This window comes from Rhagoletis pomonella, unplaced genomic scaffold (genome assembly GCF_013731165.1).
Source record: "Rhagoletis pomonella isolate Grant_MI unplaced genomic scaffold, Rhpom_1.0 Rhpom_scaffold_00013, whole genome shotgun sequence".
NCBI classification, from domain to species: Eukaryota; Metazoa; Arthropoda; class Insecta; order Diptera; family Tephritidae; genus Rhagoletis; species Rhagoletis pomonella.
The window spans coordinates 10,422,090-10,438,218 of record NW_023458567.1 but is presented as its reverse complement, the minus strand read 5'-3'; the positions used below and the strand labels follow the sequence as shown (position 1 = coordinate 10,438,218).

General features: G+C 37.3%; 1 protein-coding gene across 7 annotated transcripts in view; it reads right to left on the bottom strand.

The window, feature by feature from the left end:
- Positions 1-6: 6 nt before the first annotated feature.
- LOC118748757 (optomotor-blind protein) overlaps positions 7-16,129 on the bottom strand; it is a 341,761-nt gene continuing 325,638 nt past the window's right edge. For 5 of the 7 annotated variants that reach the window (XM_036483409.1, XM_036483413.1, XM_036483408.1 and 2 more), the window contains 2 exons: positions 1,489-1,745; positions 7-1,247 (listed from right to left, as the gene is read on the bottom strand). In XM_036483409.1, the coding sequence (XP_036339302.1) occupies positions 331-1,247; positions 1,489-1,745 (1,174 nt within the window). In that variant the 3' untranslated portion in view covers positions 7-330. The remainder of the gene's footprint in view (positions 1,248-1,488; positions 1,746-16,129) is intronic. The other 2 variants (XM_036483415.1, XM_036483414.1) reach the window with 2 other exon arrangements.

Below are 16,129 nucleotides of genomic sequence, written 5' to 3'. Positions count from 1 at the left end.
AAAAATTCCATTTAAGCATATTTAACATACTACTTAAACTAGCTGTGTACTTTTTTGTATATACACGACAAGACAATGTGCGCTGGCGTTGAGCCATGCTCTGTCTGCCTCCAGCAGTGCTAGTAGTTCGTAGCTGTGTTACACCACAAGCAATTGACATACGTAATAGCTGCCCATATTTCTTAGCTTCTTCATCGCCGCGTTAATCACCGCATAGGCTCCACCAGTGCAGCGAGCCCACTAAAGTAACAGGAAAACCTGCTCTTGCGGTCACACATCGTCGAGATCGATGACGGACGAACGGTCGTTATCGTCTCGATCAAACAAATGTCACTGATCCACTTGTGTTGGCGTCTTGCGTTGCAGCTCCTCCAAGGCGCCACTCACCAGCGCACCAATGCCAATGCCCATGCCCACGCCAGCACCACCACCGCTGCCATTATGTTGCACTTCCAGTCCATTGACCATTTTCTCGATACTCTTCAGCTCTGAGGGTGAATTTTGACGCTTCAACAGCGATGGTGGCGTCGTCGGCGACATGGAAATGGGTCGCGTTGGTGGCGAATTGGATGAGGCACGTGGTCGTGGACTGGAGCTTAGACTGCGTGGTCCATTTTCTACACTACTACCGGGTCCGCTGCTGCCAGGCCCCAGCGCTGAGGCATCACCCGCACCCGGCGGTCCGCCACGATTCGCATTCGAACCAGGCGTAACAGCATCGAATGCAGAACCCAAACTGCCAGGCAGGCTGTACGGTGAAAAGCGATGTCCCTTGAGTCCCTGCAGCGGCGAGACAGGCGTGTGTCCTGAGTAGTGTCCAAATAAGGCGGGATGTTGAGCGGCGAGCGCCAGTTGCGCATTGAACAGCAAGCCCGGATTGAGGCTGGCCGGATTCATGGCGGCCGCCGCAGCTGCCGGATTATGCAGCAGACCAAGATGTGGTGGCGGGTAGAGGCCATGCGGATAGAGGTAAGGCAATAAGTGCGGCGACGGGTGTATCGGTGGGCCCACTGAGATGTTCGGTGATGGGTAGGCGCCAGCAGCATTCAAGCCGCCAGCGGCACTCTCTTTCGGACTGCCCGAGGAGGTGGGTCGAAAGGCGCCACCCGTGCTGCCGCCCACACTCTCCGAACAGCTGGAATCGCTGCCATCACGTTCGATATCGTCCGATTGTAGGCGACGACGTAGAGCTTCTTCGTTCGCATGATCGCCGGCACCGGCCAAGTGGTTGAACCAGGCTGCAAGGGCTTTAAATTGGTTAGAAAAGTGGAATAGAATAAAAAATGAAAACAATGTGAAAATCAGAATAAAAAATGGGTGAGCTGAAGCGTGCAATGTGTTGGACATGGGCATGCAGTCCAGCTTGCAGACGCTACAAACTCAAAAAAATGTTGTTGTGAATGAGTGTACGCAAGGGAGGCTAAGCTTTACTCAACTCGCTCCCTTGCACCACTTCAAATGTGTGCAATAAACTTTCATTAGACCTACCGGATTGCTGATGCGCATGCATCTGCTGCAACGAATGACTCAAAGGCAATAGTGGACTCTGCGGCGGTCCGACCACGTCCAATAGCTTATCCTCGTCGTCCGCCTGATTGTCGTGTAGCGCCGCATGCGAATGCAGATGATGCGGTGGTCGCCCGGTATGGCCCAAATGCAGCGGCGCACGTGAACTGCTAACATGTGTTGGATTTAGTTTGTCCGAATCGGACCCGCGATTCGACATGAGCGCCTGCCTGTAACAACAGTTGGAAGGAATACAAAGGACTAATTAGAATATCCAGGTGGAAGTGGGAATCGAAAATGTAATACTTATGAGTTAGATAAATATATAAAACTACAAAAAAATCTGAGAGAAGTACACAGCTCGGGGGCAGATCGAGAAAATATCGAAAGTAAGTTTAATAGAACCATTTTCATTAACAAAACTAAAAGCCGTGTGACCGATAATTCGATAAGTGGCTTATCTTGTGGTCTAGGGCACAAATAAATGTAAATTATCTTGACCCTGAAAGAACTTGGACCAGGAATAGAATTTTCTATTTGGATCGCCTAAGCAGATACTACTAGTGCATTCCTCAAACACTTCTTTACTTTCATTTCTTTTTATTCTATTCCCATTATAACTAAGTTTGTTTAAAATCTCTCCGAAAGCCAGCATGAAATAGTTAGATTTTTAAGAACTACTGAGTTTTAAATTGCTTGATCGGATTTAGTAAATTCTGCTCTGGAATCGTTAGCTATCCAATTCGAGACATCCGAGGTTTTAGTTGCTTGGTTCGGAAAAGATTTCTTTGAGATCACCCTAAGGTTTGGAATTTTTTTCAATACCTTTTTGAAACCGAAAAAACACAATAAGTTCTAAGTTTCTGGTAACACAAAGCTAGAATCGACTTGTTTCTTAGACCATTGAGCATTGGATATTCCATTATGGCTCTCATTAAACATTGGAGGAAAGATATAAAATTTCTGTCTTCGAGTTTTTTTGCTTTGTACCATTTCTTCTTCAAGTTTTTCCGAGTTAAATTTCAAGATTTCTTTAAAGTTCTGTAGGTAGTTGATCAACTTTAGGATAGGTTAGGCTATCTTGGCTGTCCCCATCCAACACAGGAGAAGGGCACACTTAGGTCACTGTGGGCCCATTGTGTAGCCATACCAGAGACTCCTTACGTTCCTTCTCATACTTTAGAAGTAAACGCGATTTGTAGCCCTAATGAAGCGCACTAAATCATAGATAATAGCTGAATACAGTTCAGCGAAACATTCAAAGGAATAGTAGAGAAACCAGCGCCGACGAGCCCTCGCCAATGTGGGGCAGTGGCACTCTTTCGATTTCCTCCTCATCATGGCAGCTACGACAGTAGTCGTTTGACTGCATATCCATCCTACTAGCCTGGGTTGCCATCAGGAAACGCCCGGTGAGAACTTCAATTACATGCCGGAGTAATTGTCGTTCCAAGCGGAGTAGACTGCTAGATCTCCGCTTTTCTTAATATTAGAATTCCATTTGTTTTTAGAATACTTCTTTCCTTAAATCGTTCTAATATGTATATAGGTGGATGCTTTTCAAAGTTCTCTTTATTGCACTTGTAGTCCTCCGGCATTTTCGATTCTGCCATCGAGTTTTCACTCTGTCGGCGGATTTTATTTAAAGTTCTCGTCATTGTTGTATTTATGGTCACGATTAAATTCGCCATAGTCTCCTCTTAAGCTGTGCGATTTTTTGTCCGAACACACGGTCAGCTCTGATCCATCTGAGACTCCAATTGTGTCTACATCTCTACCTAGTTTTCCTCTATTCAGATCGCCTCAATTTAAAGATATATTTGTCGCAATTAAATAGATCAAGATTTTGGATTTTGTCAACCCAAATTTCGATATTTGTGGTTTCACTCGGGCGGACGTGCCTTATTAAAAGTTATCGTCATCCTAGTAAGATTATGCCCGCGGGCATTAGAACGTCTCCACTTTTGCCAACCATGTTTTCTCCCGGGCAGACGGTCAACTGTGATCTTTCTGAGGTATCCGTTTCGGCAATACTACTCGCATTTTGAGTGGATAGAGGTTTCTGAAATCTCCAATTCTATCAACATTCTCCGAATAGTCCAGAGAAAGTTCTCAGAAGCTCTTTGCATTTTTTAGCCCAGTTCTTTACCAGCCTATATCTCCTAGCGTACTTTTCCAGTAATTAGCTGGTCCAACAATAAATCAAACATAATCCTTTAAGAGCAATCAAATGCTCCTGAAACACTTAAGCTCTCCCACCACCGCAGCAGCTTAGAAGTCAGTGACACCAGTACGTGGAATTCGCAACAGAATTCAGAGCAACGATGTGGTGGCGCTGCTAGGTTGATCAAATAAATACCCGGCTGGAGTGAGTTAGAGTGTGAGAATCGAAAAATGTTCGGTGGAAAAAGGGTTAACGGCGGCGAAAGTTGCGGATGGCGTTACACTTATGACGAATTTTGCTAACTGCGCGCGCAGAAAGGGTTGGAGGCTTTTGACAAAGCTACAAATGAAAGAGTAGACTTTGATTTCTTTTTTAATTTTTTTGTGTACTCGTTTGTTTTGCTTCACTTTATATCAATAGCACTTCAGGGAAGTCTCTTTGCTGTTTTATGTTTAGATTGTTGGACAACAAAACAAATCGGACTGAGAGTACATAGAAAGGAAAGGGAATGCAGGCAACATGCCGCGGAAATCAAAATAACAGGCGTTACGAATATGCGTTCGAATACCAATGCTTGAGTGCGTGTGTGTGTGTGTGCCACAAATAAAAACATTAAAGACATTAGTAATCAGGGATAAACGTTACAAATGCGAACAATAAGGGCAATTTGAAGGAAATAACAAATGTATAAATGCATCAACGCTTTATGATACATGTACATTAGGCTGCACCACCCTCCATAAAAAAATTTTCGGAAAAATATATAATTGGAAAATACCTCCAAAAATCCAGTTTTTTAATCGAAATTAGTTTTCCAAAATATTTATTCAAATATCAACTCAGATAATGGAAGAGTCTAAGCATCAAAGGTCTGCATAAAAATGTTAAAAAAATGCATCAACTGAATCCAAATAATTAGTCTTTTGGAGGTATTCTGAAATCGGTCCAGCTCACGTAAATCTTAATATCTTTAATAGAATTGCTCAGACGAACGAGAGCACAAAGCGTGTTGCCCGAGTACGAGCAACTCGGTGCCCTTCCCCCTTTCTCGTCCCGGTGGAGAGAATACAGAAGGTGGCGCCGATGGCAACACCGCTAATCGGCTCTTAGTGAATTTGGCAGAATCAGCTGTTTTGCTGACGTCACAGTCGAGATGACAGCAGTAGTGATGTGCTGAGTCAATAATTTTAAGTATTGATCGATATTCGGTACCGATTAAAAAGTATCCAATGCTCTCGCATTAGGCCAAAAATATGGAAAAACCGGTTCAGGGGAGACTCGCCTATCAAAACCCAAATGTAGGAGCCAATAGAGCTTTTGATACTGATTCAAATGAAAGATGTATATATGTCGGTTCGAGGCCATAAAACTTGTTTGAAGCATTTTTGTTCCAGCTGAATCGGGCGATATCATTTTTGTAGGTCTGGGGGCATTTCTCTATTGCGATAAGTTCAAGTGTTTTAGCCGATATCATATAAATTAGTAATGAAAGTTTTTTCTAAACTTGAAATGCATATAATGTCGAAGGATTAACGTAAATAATCGGTATCGAGTACCGAAAAGGAAGTATTGGGTACCGACAATTCAGCACATCACTAGAGAGCAGTTTTATTTGCCGCTCTCAGTTGTCAACTCTACGATGACGTCACGCCAAAATTACTCGCACGAATTCTGCTGCAATTGGCGCAATCTTGTATTCTATCATTCTGGCTTTCTCGTCACTCCCTCTCGTACAAGTAAAGAGTTGCCGCGACAAAAGTTTCTCTGTCTGAACCTAGACTGAAAAACCAGCAATTTTATTTTTTGGACAGGCACCCTAATGTACGCACTTAAGTACTTAAATTCAAACAAATTCATTAGTAGTGCGTTGGATCACGGGAAGGGAGAGCAATGATATTATTTTAGGGTGGTTTTTAAAAACACCAGCGCGCACTTAGAAGTACTGGCAGCAGCAGCACACAGCCAGGCAGCTAGTCAGGATTAATGTTGATGATGTTATTAGTGATAATGAGCTTGATATTGATGACGATAAGGCAGTGAGTGAAGCTGTAGCTGTCGCCGGAGCTGGGGAAAAGAGTTGTTGTGGCAACGCTGTAACCCTTTTTGCGCCCTGTTCTTCGCCAACAGCGGCATTAGGCAAAGCATTCGAGATGTCTTTCAGCGCAAAAGGCGACGGGTGACAAATAATTGCATGCGAAATGTTTGTGATAATTATTGTGGCTTGCGGTTTACATAAATTGAAATGAAGAGCAGCGGGCGAAGGGGAGAGATAGAGATGCCACAAAATTGTGAAATTGAAATGATTTTAAAAAGCGCGTAAATCGCGTAGCAAAAGTCAACGGCGCGCTGGTAGTAGAGTAAAGGTAAAAAAATATAATTTCTCGCTTTCGTAATTATAATTTTTAGGTTTTTTTTTGCTTTTTAAGGCTTTTCAGCTGCAAAGGGTTTGAGTAAGGACTGAGTGAACGCGGCACTTGTCAACCAACAAAGTTAAATTTAAATGGCCAGATAATTGTGAGTAGCTGACAAGTGGTGCGCATTGATTGCGAGCGTTGGTGATTCAGTGAAGGCGCTACAAGGGAAAAATAGCAATTGAAATTTCAAAAAATTTATTATTGCTGAATGGCAAGAATCAGAGGTGAGTAAGAATTAAAGGAATGTGCTTGGTACTTGGTAGTAGAATAACCGTTCTTTTTTTTAACCCAGCTGTTGCATATCGTAAAGTATGGAGAATGAATGAATGGAAGTGATCGCAATAAAAGAAATGCGATAAAAGAACGTATAAGTAAATTCCACACACAAATTTAGAAACAATTAAAAGATGCGCGAAAAAAGATTGCATAAACGAGAAAATTCACTTCAAATTCGAATACTGCGGCAAGCGTGCGTAACATAAAAAAACAGTAAAAAAAAAACTATATCAAAAAATGTCTTAAATATAGCAAATAATAGTAATCACCAATTTTCTTATAAAGAAAAAATAAGCAACCAATCTCAACAATTAGAAAAAAAATCTTAGTAATAATTCAAAAGTAAAAAATAAATAAAAGGTAAATTAAAAAAAAAAGTCAAATGTTTTTTGAAAAAAAAACAACCCTAATAAAACTTAAAATTTAGAGAAAAAATTTTAAACATGCAAATAATTATTTAGAAAAACTCTAAAAAAATGGCAAGAGTTTGGCTTTTCGACTGACTTCAAAAAAGGAGGAGGTTTATAATTCGTCGGAATATTTTTCTTTTGGACCACGTTATCCGATTTATATACATGGTACCTCAGAGCTGGTCCCATACTAATTTGGTTTAGATCCGAAGAAATTTATATAATGAACAACTTAACGGTAATCTTAAGTTTTTATATGAGAATTGAAGTCGGTTTTTTTGGTTGAAATTTTAAATACAAATGAATAAAAATTTTAAATGAAATTCCAAAATTCTTTCCTTAACTATAAAGATTAAAGTTTTTCATTTACTGATTACCAAAGCAGACAATACAGATACAAACACAAATTTTAGCCTCAAAACTCTAAGAAATATTAACAAAAAATCTATTTTAAAGTATAAAAAAATTTATCTCAAAGAGTAATCTTCGAAATAAAATTTAAGTAAAAATTAGAAAAATATTTTTGTTTACGAAATATTACATTTTGATAATATTTTTAGCTAACAAATTTGTTAGAATTATTAAATTTTTTAAGACCTAAATCCGAAAATATAATTAAAAAAATTTAAACAAAAAATTTTTTTCAATAACAAGATACTTCACAAAATTAATTTCAGAGACAATTTGAACATTTTTATAAAAATATAAATACAAGTTATTAAAAAAATTTATATAAGTTAGAAATAAACTTGTACTAATATTTGGTTAAAAATTTTTCATGTTTTTAATTTCAAATTCGTAATTTTAAGCAATAGAAAATCTTTACCATTAAAAAATTTTCAAATAAGCAATTGGGTATTGTTATTGGAAGTCTCCTGAAGGGAAAAATATTGATTTTAAAGAATTCTATACCATCTCTAAAAAAAGTTGTTTTTTCTCCATAAAAAATACATGAAAAACTATGAGCGACCTCTAAATTTATTGGGAAGTATTTTTCGTTTTAAACCAATAAAATCAAAAAATTAAATTAATAAAAGAAGAAAAAAATAAATAAATAAGAAAGGGGTGCTTTGCAAACGAAAAAAAAAAATTTAAACACGTTTAATAATTGACTGCGCTGATTTGCAGGTGATGAAACTTCAGAAAACATTATTTATGAAAGTTCAGCCTTGGCTACATACATATATATTTGCACATTCGAATCATCTATTAGTATATTTGAACCCTTTAAAAATCGGAATTTCAAGGACTCTACTTCTCCATAAGGACCTCCTTGATCTGTTCTATGGAACTATGGAACAATCCAGCCTGTTCGCCACGTTTTTTGCCCCTTTGACATTTTTTTTTTTTGTAAAAAGAGCAAAGTATTTATGACGTGAAAAGTGAAGCTTAACTAAATCAAAAGTGACAGCAAAGTGAATCCTCCCGCACAAAAGAAAATTTAAGCGAGTAAATGCGAGTAATCAAAGCAGTAAAGTTATTTATAATAAAATGAAATAAAAGGACGAAAAGTTCATTATAAAATGAGGTGGAAAATAATAAACCTCAACCGGCGGCAAACAAAAAGGCGCCTACAACCCAATTAAGGATACGCTAATTGGTGACATTTAAAATATCCGCTTTGCCGTGTGGAAAGCTGCAAAATGCCACTTACAGCAGCGCCAACGGTCCGAATGAGTTTGAGAGCGCGTGTCTCTGCAAACTGTCGGGCGACAAATGCCGCAAAAGCGGAAAAACGTAGAGAAAACCAACTATAAAGAAGCACAAAGAAAGGCGCAAAGGAGTAAACAGTGGCGTGGCAGTTGATGGCGGCGCGGTGGACAAATAAATGAAAAGTCGCTGTGCGATAAAAATGCATTTCAACCAACGCCCGCAGGCTAAAGCGCTGTTGCTGGCGTTGGCTGCTGTGTGGCTGTAAGTAAAGCGGCATGATTAAAGGGGACAAAAGGCAGAGCACTCCGTGTATATGTGGTGGCAAAAGGCGAGTAGTGGCCACAAAAGTATAGAAAGAAGTGTGCGTCGGAAAAAGTAGCAAAAAAGTAAACAATGCACCGAATTGTAGGCAAAGGATTGTTGGGCGCTAATGATGGCCTGCTGAGCGGTAAAGCGTTGTTCGCAAACTTTCGAAACAAAAAAAAAAGTAAGTAAATAGCGAAGCAAATAAAAAGTTTGCCAAAATAGTAATTTTCTTTGAAAAGGGAAGGGTGCGATGATGGCAGCAAACAAAAGTAAGGAAAGGAGTATTTTAAATGTGACAAAATAATGGGAAACTTTTTTTTTTTGCGGCGTAATAGTGTGTGAACATTTAGAGGCAAAGGCATGTGCTTAAATATTTGCATTCAATTTGTGAGATATTTTAAGTTTTTATAACCTACTTGTCTAATACTCGTACAGTTTTGTATTCATTATTTATCATTGTTGTTGGCAAAGTTTCGATAATCGTTATGTAAATTTGTATGTAAATTGTTGTCGATATATTTATCGACGCAGAGAGCCGTATTGTGTATTTCGACGGTTAAATAATCGTTTTCAAGCCCATCATTATCGATAAAGTTTCGATAAAATTTCGATGATTTTTATCGCTTTGTAATTTTTAAAGACATTATCGATTTTTATCGCCATACTGATATTTTTTATCGTTTATCGTATATCATTACTAATTTTGCTATCTATATTTTTTCTAGTTTTATTTGTTGTTATCGTTTATGTTTTTCTTATCGTTTTCGTCATCCGAATTGGATTGGATTAGTATAATTTTTTTTTGTCGTAACAATCGATTTTCAAAATCTTTGTCGCTTTTGATATCACTGCTTTTGCCTTAATTTGTGTATCGATGTTCTAATCTTTCTTGATGCTGCTTTAAATTTTTATTATTATTATTATTTTTTTAATCAGTTTCTTCATATGTTGTTCATCGATATTGTTAAGGTTATCGATTTTTAATTTTTCTTTTATCGATATTCCAATTTCCACAGCTATTTTTATCTCTCTCGATACTACTACAATATTTTCATAACAGCCGGATATGTTATCAAAATAGTTATCGATTATTTAATTTTAGCGCTTGTTTTGTAAATTATTATCGATTTTTGTATTTTAATCGATTTTCGCAACTTTTCTACGGTATAGTTTCGAAGAAGTAGAATTTGTTATCGAATTATTTGTTCATGGAATTTATTACCCATTCCGTTATGATGCTTGTTAGCTTTTTATCGTTTGTCTAGGGTTAATAGTATAAAAAGAGATATATTTATAAACTTTTCTATCAAAATACCAGTATCGAAAATGGTATCGATATTTTTGTGCATTTATCATTCTTGTTATCGGTATTTTTTCGCAATTGATATTTGATATATTGTCACTATTGTTACCAACATTCATACTGCAGTGAAAAATTATCGATTTTGCTATCGATATTTTATGTACTCCTATAGCAAAATTTGCCGATTTTCGTCTTGCTGTCGCTTTTGATGTCGGCATCTTTGCACCATTTCTATTGACACCTTTTCAATATTGTTATCGGTATTGATTTTGCTGTCGATATTCATCGATTTTGCTATTGTTATTTCAGTTAGATAGCAAAATAAGTACTCCAGCCATTTCGAGCCAAAAAACTCCCAACTTCTTAATTTCAAACATCAAAATTCTGCAGTATTCGCACAACTTAAAGCCGAATTTGCGAATCTCCTTGCATGTGGGTAGTTTATTATTTCATCGCGCTGCATAGCTAACCTTAATGAGCTTAAAGCGCTTAAGACACCCCCTAAACTCAAGCAGCACACCCAAACTCTACGCAACCATCCTGGAACTCCTTCCCCCATCCTAATGTTACACATAATAAAAAGTGTAAATATGCCGCCCACGCCGAATTTTCACTAGTTCGCAACCACAAAATGTATATCTAATAAATGAATAGACTTAATACAAGCAGCCAGCTTAGACAGCTCTGAAAGCAAAAATAGCGTAAAAGGACTCAATTACTTTTTTTCTGTTTTCAATTTAGTATTGAATAATTCGTAAATTACAGCGCAAGCTACTGGATAATGTGTGGTAATCACATGTCTGCATAACAAATAAATAATGTTGATCATAGAAAAAAAAAGTGAAACAGAAAAAAACCTAATAACACACTGCTAACAGATATGTTAAGGTTAATATGGGTCGCACGTCCGGGCTGAGACAACAACTAGCTGCTCGTTTAAAAGAGCGCATTGGACGCACGAGCGGAGGCGGCTGGCTGGCCCGGTTGTTGGTTTAAGCTGCAGGGACAGAAAGAGCGCGAAATTTTCTTTGATGGGTGGGTGGTTGGTTGGTTGGTTAGCTAGCGATTGATGGGCTTTAAATTGATTTAATATTAAATTAGTTTGGTAGACCGTAGCGGTGAAAGGCGGTGAAATGCGCTGAGAATGTTTATTGAAGAACTCAAAGGTGATTTGCAGGCCGAAGCAGAGGCGTTCAAAAAAAATTATGCAAAGGAGGCGAATGTATGCGATGCAATTTTATGCAAATTCTAAATATTTTGGAACACGTAAAACTAAAATAATAAATAAGTGAGTAGGTCGCAAAATTGACTTCGCAGGTCAGGCGGAAAAATTTCTCAACTTGATGAACCTGATAACTGATCTTAAAAGTCCTAAAAAGTTGAAGCCATGAATAATAAACCGATCTAACTAACACAAATATAAAAGAGCTTTCACAAGCTCAAAGCTCAAAGCATTAAGTGGTTTACAAGTAGGAAAAGAAAGTTGGAATTCCCATCTCTATCAATCTAATTTGTCAGCCCTGCGATGAGTAGTGTTTACTACGAAAGCATCTACTGCATTATTTTGTTATATTTTTTTAAGCCTTGGACAGTTACTTATGTCAGAAAGCAGACATTTTTCCAAATGAGCGGGTTACATTACAATTAAATTTGAAAGATCTGTGTTCAAAAATACCAACTAAAGTAGGGCACTATCCAATAAGGTGTCACAGATCAATTCATACTTCTGCTATGCCTCCTAAATAGGCAATAAATATGTAGTTAACGGTGACTAGACTAAAAGATGTGGTGAAGTGGTCGCAAGAGCTCAAATTAATGCCTACGTCGGTAAAAAATACATATTTGCCATAGTAATTTTGGCTCAGAATCTCTTTGTTCATAGAGAATTTTTCGGCAATAGGAAAATTAACACTTACAGAGAAAGTGGACAAAGGGGTTCCTATAGCTGGAAGCCTCTGTTTGAATAGATGCTTTTACCGATAAAAATTGGCTTTGCGATGACATCGATTCCGATATACAAAAGTGAAGTTGCGGTAGTAAAGTACAATAATCTAACTAGGAATTCTCTTGCCGGATAAATAAGCCTCCTAAAAGTCTCTTTAGCAGCAAAATGCAACTTGGTTGCAAATTGACCAAACGGTGTCGGAGTGCGCTGAGCTTTGTGTGGAAATATCTTTCGGGGAGAAAATGCTTTATAGCTCAGTAAGATCTCGCAATGAGGTGAAGTTACCTAAGACCCCACGGTAAAAGAGTGAAAGTACTACTTTTGATGAGGGCTTTGCATCGATCAAGCCATTTTTACAAAACATCTTTTTCACATATTCACAATTCTTTTGCGACAACAGAGAGACGCTGGTACATTGAAAAAAAAAGATGCCTCTGTGTCTTTTCAAAATCCGCTTACTTAGGTGAACGGCTTTTTTCTGCGATTCGTATTAGAGTTGCCTGGTCAACTGTTGGAGAGGTCACGGTTTTTAGGGGTAAATTATACCAAAACAAAATATACCATAACATTTGACTACCAAGAATTTTCTGCCGGACTGTGCGGAGGGAAAACCAACGTAAGCTTAATCTAGTTTGAAGCAACCAAGTTTGAATTTACTCCTTATAAAACGTGCATTTTTTCATGCGGCTCACCCTCCTTAGAATTAGAAATGTTACCGAAAAGTATGTAAGCCATGTGAGAAGTAGAGCTCCCATCGTAAACTGACACACTTACTTAAAATTCACGTTTATTTCAATTACCCAGTTAAAACGCCTAAAAGTATGCCAATCAAAGCAGTTTCCCCCCCTCATTCCCTTACTTTACTCTATGTGCTCGATAAATTTAACGAACATATGTGACGTTTACTCTCAAATTATCGCACAAAATTTCGCTAACGTGCCAAATTTAAATTGCGTGAAGGCCAAGGAGCTGAGCAAAGCTGCACACACACACACACACACCCACACAAGTGAAATGGGCAAGGCAAGAAAATTGCATCAAATAAAATTACAGTGCCTTTGATGTGTGCGAGCGGCAATTTTGGAGTAGCAGCAGAAGAGCAACAGCAACAACAGTGACTGCCGCAAGTGTTTTTCGTTGTCTAAATAAATTGAAACAAAGTGAAGCAGTGCGGCGGCTGGAGAGAAAACAACACTACTAGCTAGCTAAGTCGAGCGAAGTGTGGCATGCAACGCCTTATTTCTGCTTTTGTAACAAGGAAGCAGCACAAATGGCTCTGAGTAAAAAATTGGCGTGGCTAATAGAAAATTGGCTTATTACGGTGTTTTTTTTGTTTTTTTTTTTCCAACGCTTTTCTGGGTGTTGTTATTCGGTTGATTGTTTTCTTTACTTTTTGAGGCGCATATACCCGTAATTTGTGGCACACAAGCGCAAGGATAATTGAAAGATTTGCCACGTACGTGGACATACATGCATATGTGTATGTTTGTTAGGCTGTGCGTTGCGTGAAAATTGCGCTAACGTGTTGTGAATTAATTTTTCACTATTTGATTGAAAAGCTAGCTGTCTGCTTTTTTTGCGGTTGAATCGGCAAATGTGAATCGAAAAAAGTTTGATGATAAAGCCTAAAGGGATGTAAATAGAAAATTGCTATACAAAGTACTGACATGGAGGACATGGAGTTTTTACAAGGCTTCTTAGGTGATCTTTATATCTACTATATAAGCAGAAAGTACTCGATCAGGCCTTAGGGATTTTTTTTTTATTTATATGTATATTACCAAAATATGACTAGTACCCGCGAACCTTTTTTAAGATTTATACTTTACGATTAATACAAAACGAAAACTATTCAAGAAAAAATATATAAAACTACTGTTAGCTATACGAAAGCAAGTTAAAAATATTGAAAGTAATTATTTTTGACTCTTTTGTTTTAACATTAGCTAAGGCCATGTTTACGAAACTTCATCAAAAATAGTTGAGGTTTCTCGAGTAAATATTTTTCCTGATAAGGTCTAACATAGATTTTAGACGAACAATTTTTCTCTACATATGAGAGACCGATAATAATACACTTTCGGAGGGTTTGAAATATAAAACTCTCATCGTATAGTAGAATACTTAAATAATAGCCATCCGTTGGCCTCTTTCCAGACGTCAGCCTGTCATGGTTTCTACCGTGATCTTTTTCCCTTAAAAGCTAAGTCTATATTGATCTCCATTGGACATTGGACATTTTTCTTTTCATATCAAAGAAAACTGTTAAACTTTTTTGCCAGTTTTTTACATGTCTGGACAGCTTGTGGAGTAAAAGTGTCGGCGTTGGAGGTCATTACCATCATTCCGCCATAATCAAAGAAAAATGTTTCCCTTTCATCACATTCATGTAATGTACGCTTAAAAGCTTAGCATACCTAAAGGCGCTGGTGCGAATAAAAATTTGCCACCAAAATTGTTTGCATACTTTATGAGCAATTTTTCAATCATTTATGTATTGTAATTTTGGATGTATATGTGAGTATTTGCCAAAACATAAGTAAATTTATGGTCCATTTGTGGTCGTTGAAATTACAATTTCGCACAAACGAAAAATTTGCTTTTCAAGCCAAAAACGACATTTTTGCAGGTTGACTTGATGTAGTGTAAATAGGTGCGGCAATTAGTTGTTGTTCCAGCTGCATTTTAGCAATAGAAATATCGCAGCTTTTTAAATAAACGCTTGCAGCTATAGTATATTTTATATCGATATATGTAGATATGTAAATATCTATGTACGTTTGCATGAGCCTTTAATCCCAAAAGTATGCTTCAGAGTTGTGAAAATTTATAAAATGCTACAACAACAGTCAGCTGCAGCAACATTTTATAATCACAAAGCGCTTGGCGCATGAACAACGGTCAATGCCATGACTTGCCACTTAGCTAGCCGCACCAATGCCTCTGCTGCCACACTGCGCCAGTGCCAGCCGGACATAGAAAGCATGTTTTTGTTGTTCGTGCAAATGTACTACAATGCATATATATGTATGTAAAAAGTAGCTATTTTCTTTTTGCCACTTTTTGTGTTTGATTTTGTTAGTTCTACAAAAAGAAAAAAACATATTAGCAACATGCAACATATGCAACAACATGCATGCAACCAGCTTAAAAGTGCACACATGCGAACACCAACAGCGGGGTTGTTTATGTATTTGGATATTGTAAGCTCTGCTGAGCCGGTTGCTTGCATGTGTGTGTACTCTTTTTTATCTGTATACTTTTCGTGTGTATTGGTAGGCGCGTCTGAGCTGCGTTTTACAAGCGGATTTGCGTTGTCATTTCGCGCCAGCGAGCAAATGAGTGCCGGTTGCAAGGTGTTTAAATGCCACTGTTCGGAAAGACGTCTGTGACATTTGGTGGTGGTTGGTGTGTAATCGGTCAGTGAAATGGATTTTTCTTTTGTTTTATTAAAAAAACAGTTATGAACTCGAAATAAAAAAAAAGATTATAAACTAAAATTAAATAATTTATAACTAAATAAATTTTCAAGAAAATTCAAGTCACTATAATGGAGTAAAAGAAAATCATAAAATAAGATGTATTGTAAATAGCAGGAATTAAACAACTATTGGAAAATCTTAAGATACAAGTATTATTTGAATAAAATTAAAATGAAGTAAAGTCTACTAAAGAAAATTAACAACTAAAACTATTTCGCATTTTTTTTTTAATTCTAATTAAATGTTAATTAAATTTAAAAAAATAAAATTAAAAATTTAAATTAAATTAAAAAGAGAAAAAAATAATGTCAAAAAATATTATAAAAATTGGTGCACTAAAGAAAGGAAAAATAACACTAATAGAAATGGTTTATATTAAAATTTTTAACTATCAAAAATCCAAAGAAAATTTGAAAAGAAATTCTTCGGTATTTTTAATGGCTTTTAAAAGCGCAACAGTTAAAAGCAAATAAAAAAAACACATTAAAATAGTACGAAAAATCAAGTTTTTTTCTGCATCGAAATTTTGAACTATGAAAGCCAGCCAATTTAAAGTCGTTTAAGCGCGCGGGACATCGGGGTTGCCTTGTTAAAACCAAGAAAAGGGTGTTTAAGTTAGAAAAAAGAAACCTTTCATACAGCCGATTGTTGGTCGGATGACAGAAATTTC